The following is a 12,555-nucleotide window of genomic DNA, read 5'->3' as shown; positions in this document are numbered from 1 at the left end:
GATCAGCTGTATAACATTGAATAGGAAAGCTGGCTGAGGAAGGTTCATTTGCTTGGTTTACTATCTATATCCATTAACATTAGAAAAGACTGAAAGAATTTATCTGCTGTGGGGTTTAATAGATAGAGGTTTGATTTTTTCCCCTTAACTGATCATTTTTGACATTTAGCTACTATATAAGGGAAAAAAAAAAGACCCAGGAAAATTGCTTTCTGCCAAATACAGTCTCAACATTTATGTCTAAAAGGGCTGAATAGATGTAAAAAAAATCTTGGTCTAAACCAGAAAAGAATCATTTTTGTTAACATCTTAAAATCAGCTATTTCTAGCATATGGGTCTCCCAAGTGAGGAGAAATCATTTTTATTTCTAAAAAGAAAGAATCTGATAGATATATGCAGTTTTAGTATTGAGGATGATAGATTTTATATATACAGTGTTAGAAGCAGTATCTGTATTCAGCAACTGCTCTAGCTTCATGTACAGCTGACCCAGGCATATGGACCCTCAGGTGTAAGACCACAGAATCCACTGTTTCTTTTCTATGACATGAAGGTCTGGGAAGGATGTTAATTTGGATCATGGAAAGCAAAAGTGGCTGATTTTATCAAATAAAAATATTAACATAGAGAAAAAAGCACATTTGTAGTTAGCAGTAAGTTTCTGGAAGCAGACTTCATCCATTTTCTAAAAGCAAAGATTTCTTTTGAATCATTTTGTCTCTTAATTTTTTAATTTATGTTCTCTTTGGATAATGAGTTTAGAGCTGATCATTGCACAATTAGCTGCCTTCTGGGAAAGCATCAGGTGCTCTGCGTCACTTTGTGGTCCTGACACAAATGCTGTAAATATCTGAGGAAGATTTAGGGGGAGAGGTTGGTGGCTTCAAATATTTTAGAAGCTTTGGTACCCTCAGGGTTCAAATCTTCCTGAATTCACGAGCTTATGAAAAAACACACTGCAGAAAAGTTGGATCCCATAAGATCCATTGTTAGGAAATGCTTCTGTGCCATTCCTGTTCTTTGTGAGTTTTTTTTTTGAGCTAGGATTATGACTTCTGCCTTGGAAGGATTTATGTTTTCTCAAGGTACATATGCATATACATCACTCCTGAGCATCACATTTTGGATGACTTGATGCAATTAGAGAAGAAAAAACTATATACCTGTTTTGAAGGATGGTATGTTTTATATGCATATGAACTGTATCTCACTAATTTCCCATATTTACAATGGTTAAAAAAATCTCTATAAATCCCTGTTTACCTTAATATTTTTCCCTTGTAGTCTCATCCATTGAGTAGCCTGATAGAAAAATTCAAGCCTGCTAATATTAAATGCTGCTCAGGTGACTCGGTGTTCTGAAGTGGATCAAATTCTCTTCAGGGTCTAATCCAGGCACGTGCTGCCACTGTTCAGAATGTACATGTGCTTGGAGAACAGCTTGTGGTGAATTCTTAGAAGAGGTGTGAATAGCGTAGCAAAAACTTTTAAGGGCGAGTGGAATCATTTACCACCAGTCAAGTGATCTGGGACTTCCTCTAAAAGGCTACATTATGAAATGCTCTGCTTAGTTACAAATAAAGCACTGAAGATGTAAATTAAGGAAGAATGTGTTGCTTTAACAAAGCCCTAATTTAATGCCAAACATGGGAGGTTTCATCACAAGATATCTGTGATGCTGAGAGATACCAAAGAGCTGCATAGCTCCATGCTGTCCCTGGCCGTGACCAGTGACAGAGGGGACAGCACCTACAGCAATCAAGGATCTTTCACAGGCATCTCCTCAGCTTTCACAGCAACTTTCTGATTTATTTATCTGTGGATCCACCCTGTGATGTTGTCTTAACCCTTGCCTTACCTTCCCTTTTCCAAGCTGCAGATAGTGAATTCATGGACAACTCCTCTGCTCAGAGGCTGTTTTCTGCTTCTGACTGCCATGCTGTCTTTCTCTGAATCTTTCCTAATTCAGTGCTTTGATTTTGGATGAGGATACTGAAACTAACAGCAATACTCAGACTTCAGGTGCCCAGTAGCAACTGGCAATAGTTTACTTCATTTGCTGTTCTTTTTCTAGCTCTTAAATTTCTATTTACTGTTTTACTGAGTTTAGGTGTTCAAAGAAGTAGGCACACTCATTTCAAGATGTTTTGAGTGAGAATAATTACTTTAAGGTTTATCTCTGCTTAAGCTTAGGAAGAGTTATTTTTTTCCCCATGTGCATCATCTTGCATTTCTTTTCATGAGATCTTGTCTGCCACTTCACTCAGCCCACTCAGCACTGACAGTTTTACACCTCTTCCATGCCTGTTTTTAGATGTGACCATTCTGAATGATAAAAATTCACCAATATGGAAATTCACAATTCATTTCTACTTTTGTTCCTTAGTTTTTACCTAAATTATCTCCTATGAGGGTAGCTCCTTCTTACCCCTCCACTGTAAGTATTTCACCACCAAAGGCTCATAAAAAATGAATTTTCTAACATTCTAACATGTTCCTATTTCCATGAACAACTTGCATCAGGCAATCTGCACCTCTCAGAAGCATTCATGCTTATAAATAAATCCTCTCCTCACAGTGCCACAGCAGGGACTGTGGTGGCCAGGATATTGTAGCTTGGGAGAGACTTGGGGAGAGCAAACAGGCACCTGGAACTCCTCAGCATATTACTGCAAAAGCAGGAGCTGGGGGATAACCTCTCATATTACTTTGAAATGCACAAAAAAGAACTTCTGCTGAATGACTGTGAGTTTCAGTATTTCACTGGATTTGCCCATAAACAGCTGTTATAGCATACCAGTGGTCTCCTTTGCAGAATCTGATAGAGTTCAGGTTCCTTCTGCTAAACCTTTCCACACCCCACTCTCCAGCAAGATCATACGACAGCAAGTTGTACCAATACAGCCTCAGAAGAGGAGCGATAAATCCTCAAAAACCGAAGAACAGTCGAAAAGGTACCTTGACAGACACAAGCTTTGTTCAGAGGGTCACCTACTTTGTCTTTTCGTAGCACATCAGGACCAGGGGATACCTTTATGGGGAAGTTAAAGGCCATTAGGCTTAAGAGGAACTAAAAAGGAGTACAGAATTCCTCCTCTTTTTCCCTTCCTTCCTTCTCAGTATTTGGAGAATTGGACTCTTATGGCTTTCCCACCTCCAGCTTTGATTTGAGCAGACATCTCAAACATGGAGACATCTGCTCTATTTACTTGTCAGGTGCAAGAAGTCCAACAAAAAATATTCTGGCAAATTAATAGGGTTTCCCACCCACCCGCCCCCCTCACTACTGGAATAATGTCTCTATTTAATTATTTAGGCTAGCAAAACCATCTTCTTTAGGGTTAGAAATGACAAGCATGGGAATTTTAACTAGGGCATCTCAGCCATGATACTTCCCCTTCTTTCTTCCTACTAAATTTCTTGTTCTTTTGTACCAGACGATCTGATTTTCATATCTCCACTGATGTGTAGTACAGGCATGGAAAGTCTTTTATTACCTATCCCAGAAAAAAAGACACATTTTAGTCTTAGCTTAAATGATTCTTGATGATGCTTCGTGAATTGATTTGGTGCAATAGGTTCTGAGTGAATGCAAACAGTCTCAGTGTCAAGTTACTCTTCTACTTGTTTACCTCCTGATCTGCATGCGTGGCAGTTATACATCTGCATGGAGGGCAAAATTAACACAAGTTTTGTACAAAGTGTGGTCACTTGTACTTGGTATATTTTATAGAATGTTGGACATTGTGACATAAATTAGGTGCTTATTTCCTAAGCAGCAAGACATTCCTGAAGTATACTAGTTATGTCGTGTCCATATAACTAAAGCCATAATTTAATTTATACTCTTACCTGAACTGTAGTGGTAAGAAGGATGCTGTTTGATAATGCCGTGCATTTCACTTTTATTTTTAGTTCTCAGAAAATTATTTTTTAACACTATAAACAACACTTGCATCCATATTAGAAACAGAAGTCACTTAGAGGTATGTGTATCGTGGCTTTACATGAGATGTGCAATCTGTGTTTGTCACCATCACCTTCAGGGAATGTTTATGAGAGGGCTGAGAAATTTGTTCTGCAGTGATGTATTCTGAGCACTCCTGTTAGTGCTTTGCTTTATATGAGCATTGATAGCCTAGATATTTCCCAAAAAAATGTTTGATTAATCTTTTCTTTCAACTTTTACAAGTTGTCTTTAGGTATTAGGATTTTAAGGATATATTATTTTTCAAAAGAAGCACAGCTGGTTTTAAACACCAGTTGCAGCTGGATAGTGAGGCCAAGATGCTTTGTTCTAATTCTGCCAAAATTGAAGTGTGGAATCAGTGAGGCATACTCAGACACCATTAAGATATTATTAGAATATATACTCAAATTTAATTGTGATAAGCATATTTAGTAGTATAGAGAGGAAGAAAATTAGCATGGTCTTTGGGGAACCTAGACAGAGAGAGGAGTCAACTCACATATTTAATTAAAAAAAACAGAGGAGAATAGGGAAAAAACATTGGGAGAAAAAGTAATATTTAGAAAATTAAATGGATAGCAAAGGAAAAGACAGAACCAGAGAGTGGACAGAGCACACAGAAAGGTGGAGAACCACAGAGAAGAGCAAAAGGAAAAGCAAAGTTGATGTGTAGTGTTTTGTTGTGGTTTAACCCCAGCTGGCAGCTAAGTACCACACTGCCGCTTGCTCACTCCCTGCCTGCCAGGTAGGCTGGGGAAGAGAACTGGAAGAAGGTGAAACCTGAGTTGAGATAAGAATAGTTTAATAATTGGTATTAAGTAAAATGCAATAAAAAGAGAGATAATAATAATCATCATCAAAAAAAGAGAGGAGAAATAAAATTCAGAAAACCCAAGAAATGCACAATACAGTTGCTCACTACCCACTGACTGATACCCAGCCCAACCCTAGCAGCAATCAGTCTCTTGCAGGTAACTCCCACCATTTTATGTACGTGCTGTGGTATGGAATATGCCTTTGGCTAGTTTGGGTCAGGTGTCCTGTCTCTGCTTCCTCCTGGCTTCTTGTGCACATCCTCACTGGCAGAGCATGAGACACTGAGAAGTTCTTGATCAGGGTAAGCGCTACTTAGCAACAAGTAACCCATCGGTGTGTTACCAGCGTTGTTCTCAGACTAAAGCCAAATGGCAGCACTGCTGCAATTACTAGGAAGAAAATTAACTCCATCCCAGCTGAAACCAGGGCATGTTTTGAGAAGAGGGATGGGGAGGTGTCTGTTTGATGTAGTAAATGTGTTTGTGCACACATAATTAACTGTAAATTCATGCTGGCATGTATCTAATTAGAAAACTGCACATCTTAATAACTCTTCAGTATGATTTCTATTTATTGATTAATATATTCGAATGAAGGAGAAGAACAATTTAGTGAACCATGGGCATTTTCCATAATAACATGTTTGTATATAAAATAAGTCATGTTTGTAGTTCCTCTATTGCAACATACAAATAAAGAAATTCTGTAAACTGAGGTGGAAGGCAATTTATGACTACTACTTATTGTGCAGATTTATCCCTTTCACTGTTTTAATGCCTTATTGTCTTCTTGATCTGTTTAGTATCTTGTTACGTGCCAGGTTTGCAAAGTAGCTGAACCATAAATTGATTCTGGATGTCATATATGTATGCTGTGTATATGTGCACATCTAAATTCTGACTTTTTAATGAAATTCAAACTGTGTTAATGTATAAGGATTTATATTCTTGCATGTTTATACACAAGCTGGTTTTTAATTTAGAGAAAACTTTCTTCCAAATGAACTCATTTTCTTTTGCTGTGAACATCACCACTTCTGTCAGCATGTTAACTGTGACTATTGTTCCTTGTCTAGCTGTACCCCATAAAATAGGGCGGATAATTGATGGAAGTCCTGCAGATCGCTGTGCAAAACTTAAAGTTGGAGACCGGATCTTAGCTGTGAATGGCCAGTCTATTATAAACATGCCTCATGCAGATATTGTGAAGCTAATTAAAGATGCAGGTCTCAGTGTAACTCTTCGCATCATTCCTCAGGAGGGTAAGTCAATGGCCCTTAAAAACAGGAAGAAAATTTTAAGTAGACTCCAATTAGCTTGAATTATGTCACCGCTTGAAAGAACATCTTTTGTTTCACTTTCTGAGCTGTAATGTACAGCACAGCAAAATTACAGCCTTAGAACCAGCTCAAATAACATCTGAATTCTTGAAAAGGTTTCTGGTTATGAAAAGGGTATTTAAAGCAAACCTGGAGAAACCTGAGAGACATGAGTACCGGAAAGTCAGTGTTAATGTCTTTTGGAAGAACTGTCTTCTACATGGAAAAGCAGCCTACAAGAGAGCCAGGGTTTGAGTTCATTCCCTTATATCCTGCTAGAAATCAAACCAAAGTTTGGCAAAGTGACTCAAGAATGGCTGTCACCAGGCACATTCAGCTACCTGTGACAAAAAGGGATTTGAAGGAAGGGTTCAGATTTTGTAGCTTTATCACTATAAATGCACAAGCCAGGAAGGAACTGAACTCTAAATTATCTTATTTGTAGGGTGAGTGTAAGGGGACAGGTTCATTATTCTGGTCATTATTCTGCAGCTAATCAGTGAAGATCTTTTGATGTTGATTTCATGGGTTTTGGGATTGATTTTGGGGCTTTATTTAGTTTATGTACTGGTGTATTAATTGTACCATATTAATGAGACCATGGCTTTATATCTCAGCAACAAATACCAGTAGAGCTAGGAATGTGACACAGGAAATAAAGTAATTACTTAATGATCCAAGCTCCAGTTAGATGACCTCCACCTTCACAAGCCAAGGAAATAGTCTGACATTAGCCATAGACTTCAAATGGGAGAACTTAACTACTTCATTAAATGAATTCAGTGAAAGGAAAAACCAAACATACAAAAGTTCAGACTTCATACAGAAGAGCTGCTGTATTATCAGTGGAGGCCAGTTTTGCAAGCATGTACAAACAAATGTGATGCTGCATGCAGTCAGTCCATCCAGCTTATTTAGGCATCCCTGGTACCCAGATTAATTCATGATACCAGATTGCTAATAGTTCAGTATTAGAGATGGATACATTAAATTAGAAAGAATGCAGAAGTGTGTCTGAGATGCGGTGCTACAAAATGTTCTTGGGTGCTGGTGGTGAGGGATTATTTGTGCCCAAGTCATGGCTTCCCTATCTGATACTGGACACCTCATTTGCCTTCTGATATTAGCTTCCCAGCTTACAAAATTACGAAAATATCTAATACCTCTCTAATGTGTTTTCAGATGAAGAATGCCATATAAATGCAAAGCAGTTTGCAGAGCAGCTTATGATTTGACTAGTTCATCTATAGTTAGGAGAGTAATGTAGAAATGAGGGACAGCATTCACTATCTTCAGCTCTGAAACTGCAATACAAAAGAGACTCACAGATGCAAAATGGGCAATTAATGCCTTAAGCATAGTAATTACATAGACAAGTATTGCTTATGCCAGCATGAGGAGTGTGTTAGGTGCAAATATACAAGCTTTTTTGACAATTAAGCCTAAATTGAAAAGATTTTTAATAAAGTAGCTAAAATTTTAAAAATAACTATAAGCATAAATTAAATAAGTAGAGAGTCATTAGAAATGTGCAGTCATTAACTCACATGTTAAAAAATGCAAAATAAAATAATTCAAAATTCAAATATAAAACAAGACAATATCTGGATCGTGCATAGCTATTGGTGTTGAGGGTGCTCAGCCATCTCCATGTCCATTCTGGATGCTTTGCACCACACCACACTGGCAAGTAGGAGCAAAAACATAATGTGCATTTTTGCTGTTGGTGATCCATGAGCTTCTGAAGTGCTTTTGTGGATGGAGACTCTCTCTTTAATGCTTCTTTACAGGTAAATGATGAGCAGCAGAGCTATGCCAGCGTCTTGGGGGAAATAAATAATATTTGATATGAACTCAGTGCCAAATGTGTCTCCCCCCAAGTGCAGCAGGAAGCCTGAAGGAAGACAGGCATCCTTTATTTGTAATAAGGCCACATTTCCTACCCCAACTTCTCTGTCCTTTTGACTTTATGTTGTTTGGAAAGAAGGATTCTGGTTTTCTGTGAAACCTTGGTCTTTTGGCAAAATACAGTGAAGTAAACCATTGTTTTGTCTGGTTAGGAAGAATTTATTGAGATTGGCTTTACTGTTCACAGTACCCAAAGATATAAAAAATACAGGAAATTCTTCTTGAGCTTAAAGACAGCTGGAGTTAACACAAGCACACCAGTGGTTTATCTTTTGTGACAAGTATGTCATCCCATAACTGTGGTGAAAGCAATAAAATCATTCATTGTCTCAAAATTAATAGCATTTCAAATATCTAGGAGATAAGCTAAGGCATAGTTTCACCAAGCTCAAGTCCTGCCTGACCAACCTTCTAAAGCAACCTTCTAAAGTGGAGTGACTACATCAGTGGACAAGGGAAGAGCTATGGAAGTTGTCTACCTAGATTTCTGTAAGGCATGGTCCCCCACAACATACCTCTCTCTGAACTGGGAAGATGTGGATTTGATGGGTGGACTCTGACGGATGAAGAATTGGCTGGATTCTGGCATCTGGGGGTAGTGGTAAATGGCTCAATGTCCAGGTAGAGATAAATGACAAGTGTCATCCCTCAGGGGTCTGTACTGGGACCAGTACTCTCCAATACCTTCATCAGTGACATAGTAGGATCAAGTGCACCCTCAGCAACTTTGCAGATGACACCAAGCTGAGTGGTGCAGTTGACAAGCCTGATGGATAGGATGCCACCCAGAGGGAGATGAACAGGCTCAAGGGGTCGGGCTATGTGAACCTCGCGAGCTTCAAGAAGGCCAAGTGCAAGGTCCTGCATATGCATGGGGGCAATCCAGTATCAATACAGACTGGGGATGAAGGGATTGAGATCAACCCTACAGAGAAGGACTTGGAGGTGCTGGTGGATGAAAACCTGGATATCAGCCAGCAAGGTGCACTTGCAGCCAATTATATACTGGGCTGCATCAAAAGGAGCGTGGCCAGAAGGTCAGGGGAGGTAATCCTGCCCCTCTACTCTGCTCTGATGATACCCCACCTGCTGTCCTGTGTGCAGCTCTAGAAACCCCAACGCAAGAGGGATGTGGACCTGCTCAAACGAGTCCAAAGGCTCTGAGCAGCCTGGTCTAGTTGAATATGTCCCTGCTCATTGCAGGGGGATTGGACTAGACGACCTTTAAAGGTCCCTTCCAACCCAAACAATTCTATGATTCTCTAATCAGTATTTTTAAGTTTTAAAAGAACACAGGAAACACAGAAGCAATTTGCCTTGTTCAGTGGGGTTTTAAATAACGGAGGTGTCAAACGGAGTTACAGAAGTGACCAAGATTTCAGATCCCACAGACTATCAAAAAAAAGAGCCCATTAAGTTCAGATGTCTTAAAATCTAATTATAACCCAAGAGAGCAACAGCGACAAAGCATAAATTTCCAGAGGCTGTGTGTGACCAAAAATGATAATTGTCTACCTTTGCCCTTTAGTAAATGCCATGCTGTGACAGGTGTTTAATCTCCAGCTTCCCATTACACAGAGCTGAACAGCCCAGCCTCAGCCCCCAGCTCGGAGAAGCAGAGCCCCATGGCCCAGCAGCACAGCCCCGTGGCCCAGCAGAGTCCCCTGGCACAGCAGAGCCCCCTCGCCCAGCACAGCCCCATCTCCCAGCCGCCACCTCCTCAGCCCCTCCAGCTGCAAGGACATGAAAACAGGTAAGAGCAGCTCCTCCAGCCTTTGCGTTCTGTGAGGACCCTTGTGCTGGGTCTTCCTGCTGTTCCTAGCTGCGAGCCATCGCCTGTGGGGCTCTGACAAGCCACACGCCTGTGATTGCACCCACAGAGCATGAATCGTGCATGCCAGGATGATCTGTAAGCCTTGTTTGGGTATGAAACGTTATTATGAACAAGGGTCTAGCCAGCCTTCCTCAAATGTCCATCAGGATCATATCTTTGCCAAGGAACTAAACAGTGAAGTATTCCTTGTTAATAATTTCGTTGCTAACATACTACTTTCTTAAATCACTACAACTTACAGAATACAGGTATATCAGTATCTGATATATCTTACATGCCTGATTTGGTCTATTAGAGTTCTGGAGTCAGAAAGGTATTTTTATATCAGCTTCTATCTGTCTATAGTGTATCATTTTCCAGCTAATTTCTCCAGTGTAATCTATGTATATGCATTGACAAATTTATCTGTGATGGAAATTAAATGGTATGGGGATAGAAATTTTGTGACCAGCTGTACTAAAGCTGTTTATATAAAGAGCGTGCTCAAGCTGTGGGATGATACAAACTTTCTATGATCTCCAATCAACACTATTTAGTCTTTGGATTAATTTTTGGCATGTTAAATGAGGCTGATTGCACTGACTGTCTTTATGCTAATCTTCAATAACCATCATACCTCATCAAGACCCTCTTCCCTAAATAGTAGATGCTGGTTACAGGATTGTAACTTTCTGCTTCTGGATATACTTGAGTTCAGTTGTGATTTAGACACTATGCCCCCTAATTCTCCTTGCTTACCAGATGTAGCACTTTCATCTGCCCGAAATTATTTTCTCTCAATTAGTCACACTTGGCAGATTTCTTTGCCTTATATTTCCTTGAGTAGTTTTGCCAAAAGTGATCATCTCCTAGAAGACATATGTTTCTGACAAAAATCCAATGCAAAGCTTTCACAAAAGTCTCTGTGCAGTTGTAAGTCAGTAGTAAATGTCTGTTGAACTGGGAATTTTCAGAGGGGACCAGTAAACTATATTAATTAAGGTGCTAAAAAGATATGTAATCATTTTACTGAGCAGCATAAGATATATTTGGTCATGTCATTATTCATATATTCAGCGAAAATAAAAGCATCATCTTTTGACACATAGCTGTGATCTTTTCTTGGGAACCCACCTAAAGATTACTTTTGTTCCAGAAAAAGGATCATTATTTCTAGTTCATATAAGTATCATTTTCACTAGATTTTATAAATCAGATTACAGCTTGTTTGATAGCTTCATACATAGTTTCTGTATCAAAATCAAGATTCTATATGATTTTTAAATCTCTTAGTAAAACTAACTAGTATTTTTGCTTTCAATATTGTTAAGGCTCAGTATCACAGCCAGCCTGTTTGTTCTCCATTTTCATTTCACAGAATCATGATACTGAGCAAAGAAAGAAAGAAGATTGTCTGTCAACATTCAGGTCTTACTATAGATGCCATGTACAGGTTTTAAAAGAACATGTGGCAGCAAGCTATTTTCATCTTCTCAGAAAAGTCAAAGGGAAATAGTTCTGATATTTTAGTGTCTGGATAGAGATTCAGCTAATTAAAGTTAGTGTGTAGGAAGATCTGCCATAATATTACTGTAACTGTACTAGTAAAGTAATGAAGTTTTGAAATAGATTTAAATTTTTTTATTTTTTTATAACATTTAGATTGCCTTTCTCCTACATAAATTAACACAATCAAAAGCAACACTCTCATTTTTTCAGTGTGCAGTTTTTTTAATCAATAAATACATTTCAAAATCCCTTTCACGTTTTCTGTGTGTCCATATATCAACTTGGTCACCTGGAAACTTCCAGATCATTATTATAATATAGCTTGAAGTGTGTATTTCCTGTATAGGCAGATACATTCCTGGGGAGAGTGTGAAAACATCCACCATGTGAACAATTTTGTTAAATTTAACTCTACTACTACAGGATTGCTTTGCTAAAAGAGTTCAGATTTCCTTTGTGCCCATTCAGCACGTTACATGGTACAGAGGTTTGCAGTAAAAAATATTCCTTACTTCACCCTGAAGTGTGAAATGCCATTATGCACCAATTTCCATGTGATAAGAGAGCCACTCGTTCCTATCTGAGTAAATTAATTAACTAGTCACTGTACTACAGAAAGTCACATTATCTTTGAAGTGTTAGGATTCATCTTCCTGTAACCAGTTACCAGTTAAAGCAATATTTTATTTGTTATTAATTCCTCATTAACCAATTTTTTTTTCCTTTCACGCTGCATTACTTCTGTACATAACTACCAATGTGACCTGCCATGGCTTGTAGCCAGATAGCATTATAGTGAGTGTGTAATAATAATAATAATACACACTATATTAAGTTACATTATATCAAAGAGTACCTTTCATTAAAAAGATAACAGCTAGTGCAAAGAATTTATCCTTTTTTAACCTTAAGAAGCTCACAATAATAATAATTTATGTCAATGAAACAGAGGGACTGTAAGTGTCTGCACTGATATTTCATTTACTCTACAGAAACCTAAACTCTGGGAAAAAAAACTATTTATAAGATCGGTGCATTATTTTGTAGTGAGTGTTGTAGGTGTTTCCACATTCAATTTCATCTTCCAAGTAGGCAAGATAAGGGGGAATCAGGATGCTTTTCGTGTTCCTGCCCCTTTGAGTTTAATGCTGATCACATGAGCAGGAGAATCACACATTATGACTGACCTGAGGGAAAATTGCTTATGTCCATACTTCAAA

At 38.6% G+C, this 12,555-nt stretch overlaps 1 protein-coding gene across 2 annotated transcripts in view; it reads left to right on the top strand.

Moving 5' to 3' along the window:
• MAGI2 (membrane associated guanylate kinase, WW and PDZ domain containing 2) overlaps positions 1-12,555 on the top strand; it is a 724,927-nt gene that overhangs the window by 667,582 nt on the left and 44,790 nt on the right. For both annotated transcript variants that reach the window (XM_034063203.1, XM_034063202.1), the window contains 2 exons: positions 5,863-6,048; positions 9,592-9,766. In XM_034063203.1, the coding sequence (XP_033919094.1) occupies positions 5,863-6,048; positions 9,592-9,766 (361 nt within the window). The remainder of the gene's footprint in view (positions 1-5,862; positions 6,049-9,591; positions 9,767-12,555) is intronic.

The sequence above is a fragment of the Melopsittacus undulatus genome, chromosome 5 (genome assembly GCF_012275295.1).
Source record: "Melopsittacus undulatus isolate bMelUnd1 chromosome 5, bMelUnd1.mat.Z, whole genome shotgun sequence".
NCBI lineage: Eukaryota > Metazoa > Chordata > Aves > Psittaciformes > Psittaculidae > Melopsittacus > Melopsittacus undulatus.
This window is presented reverse-complemented; position numbering and strand designations above follow the sequence as displayed.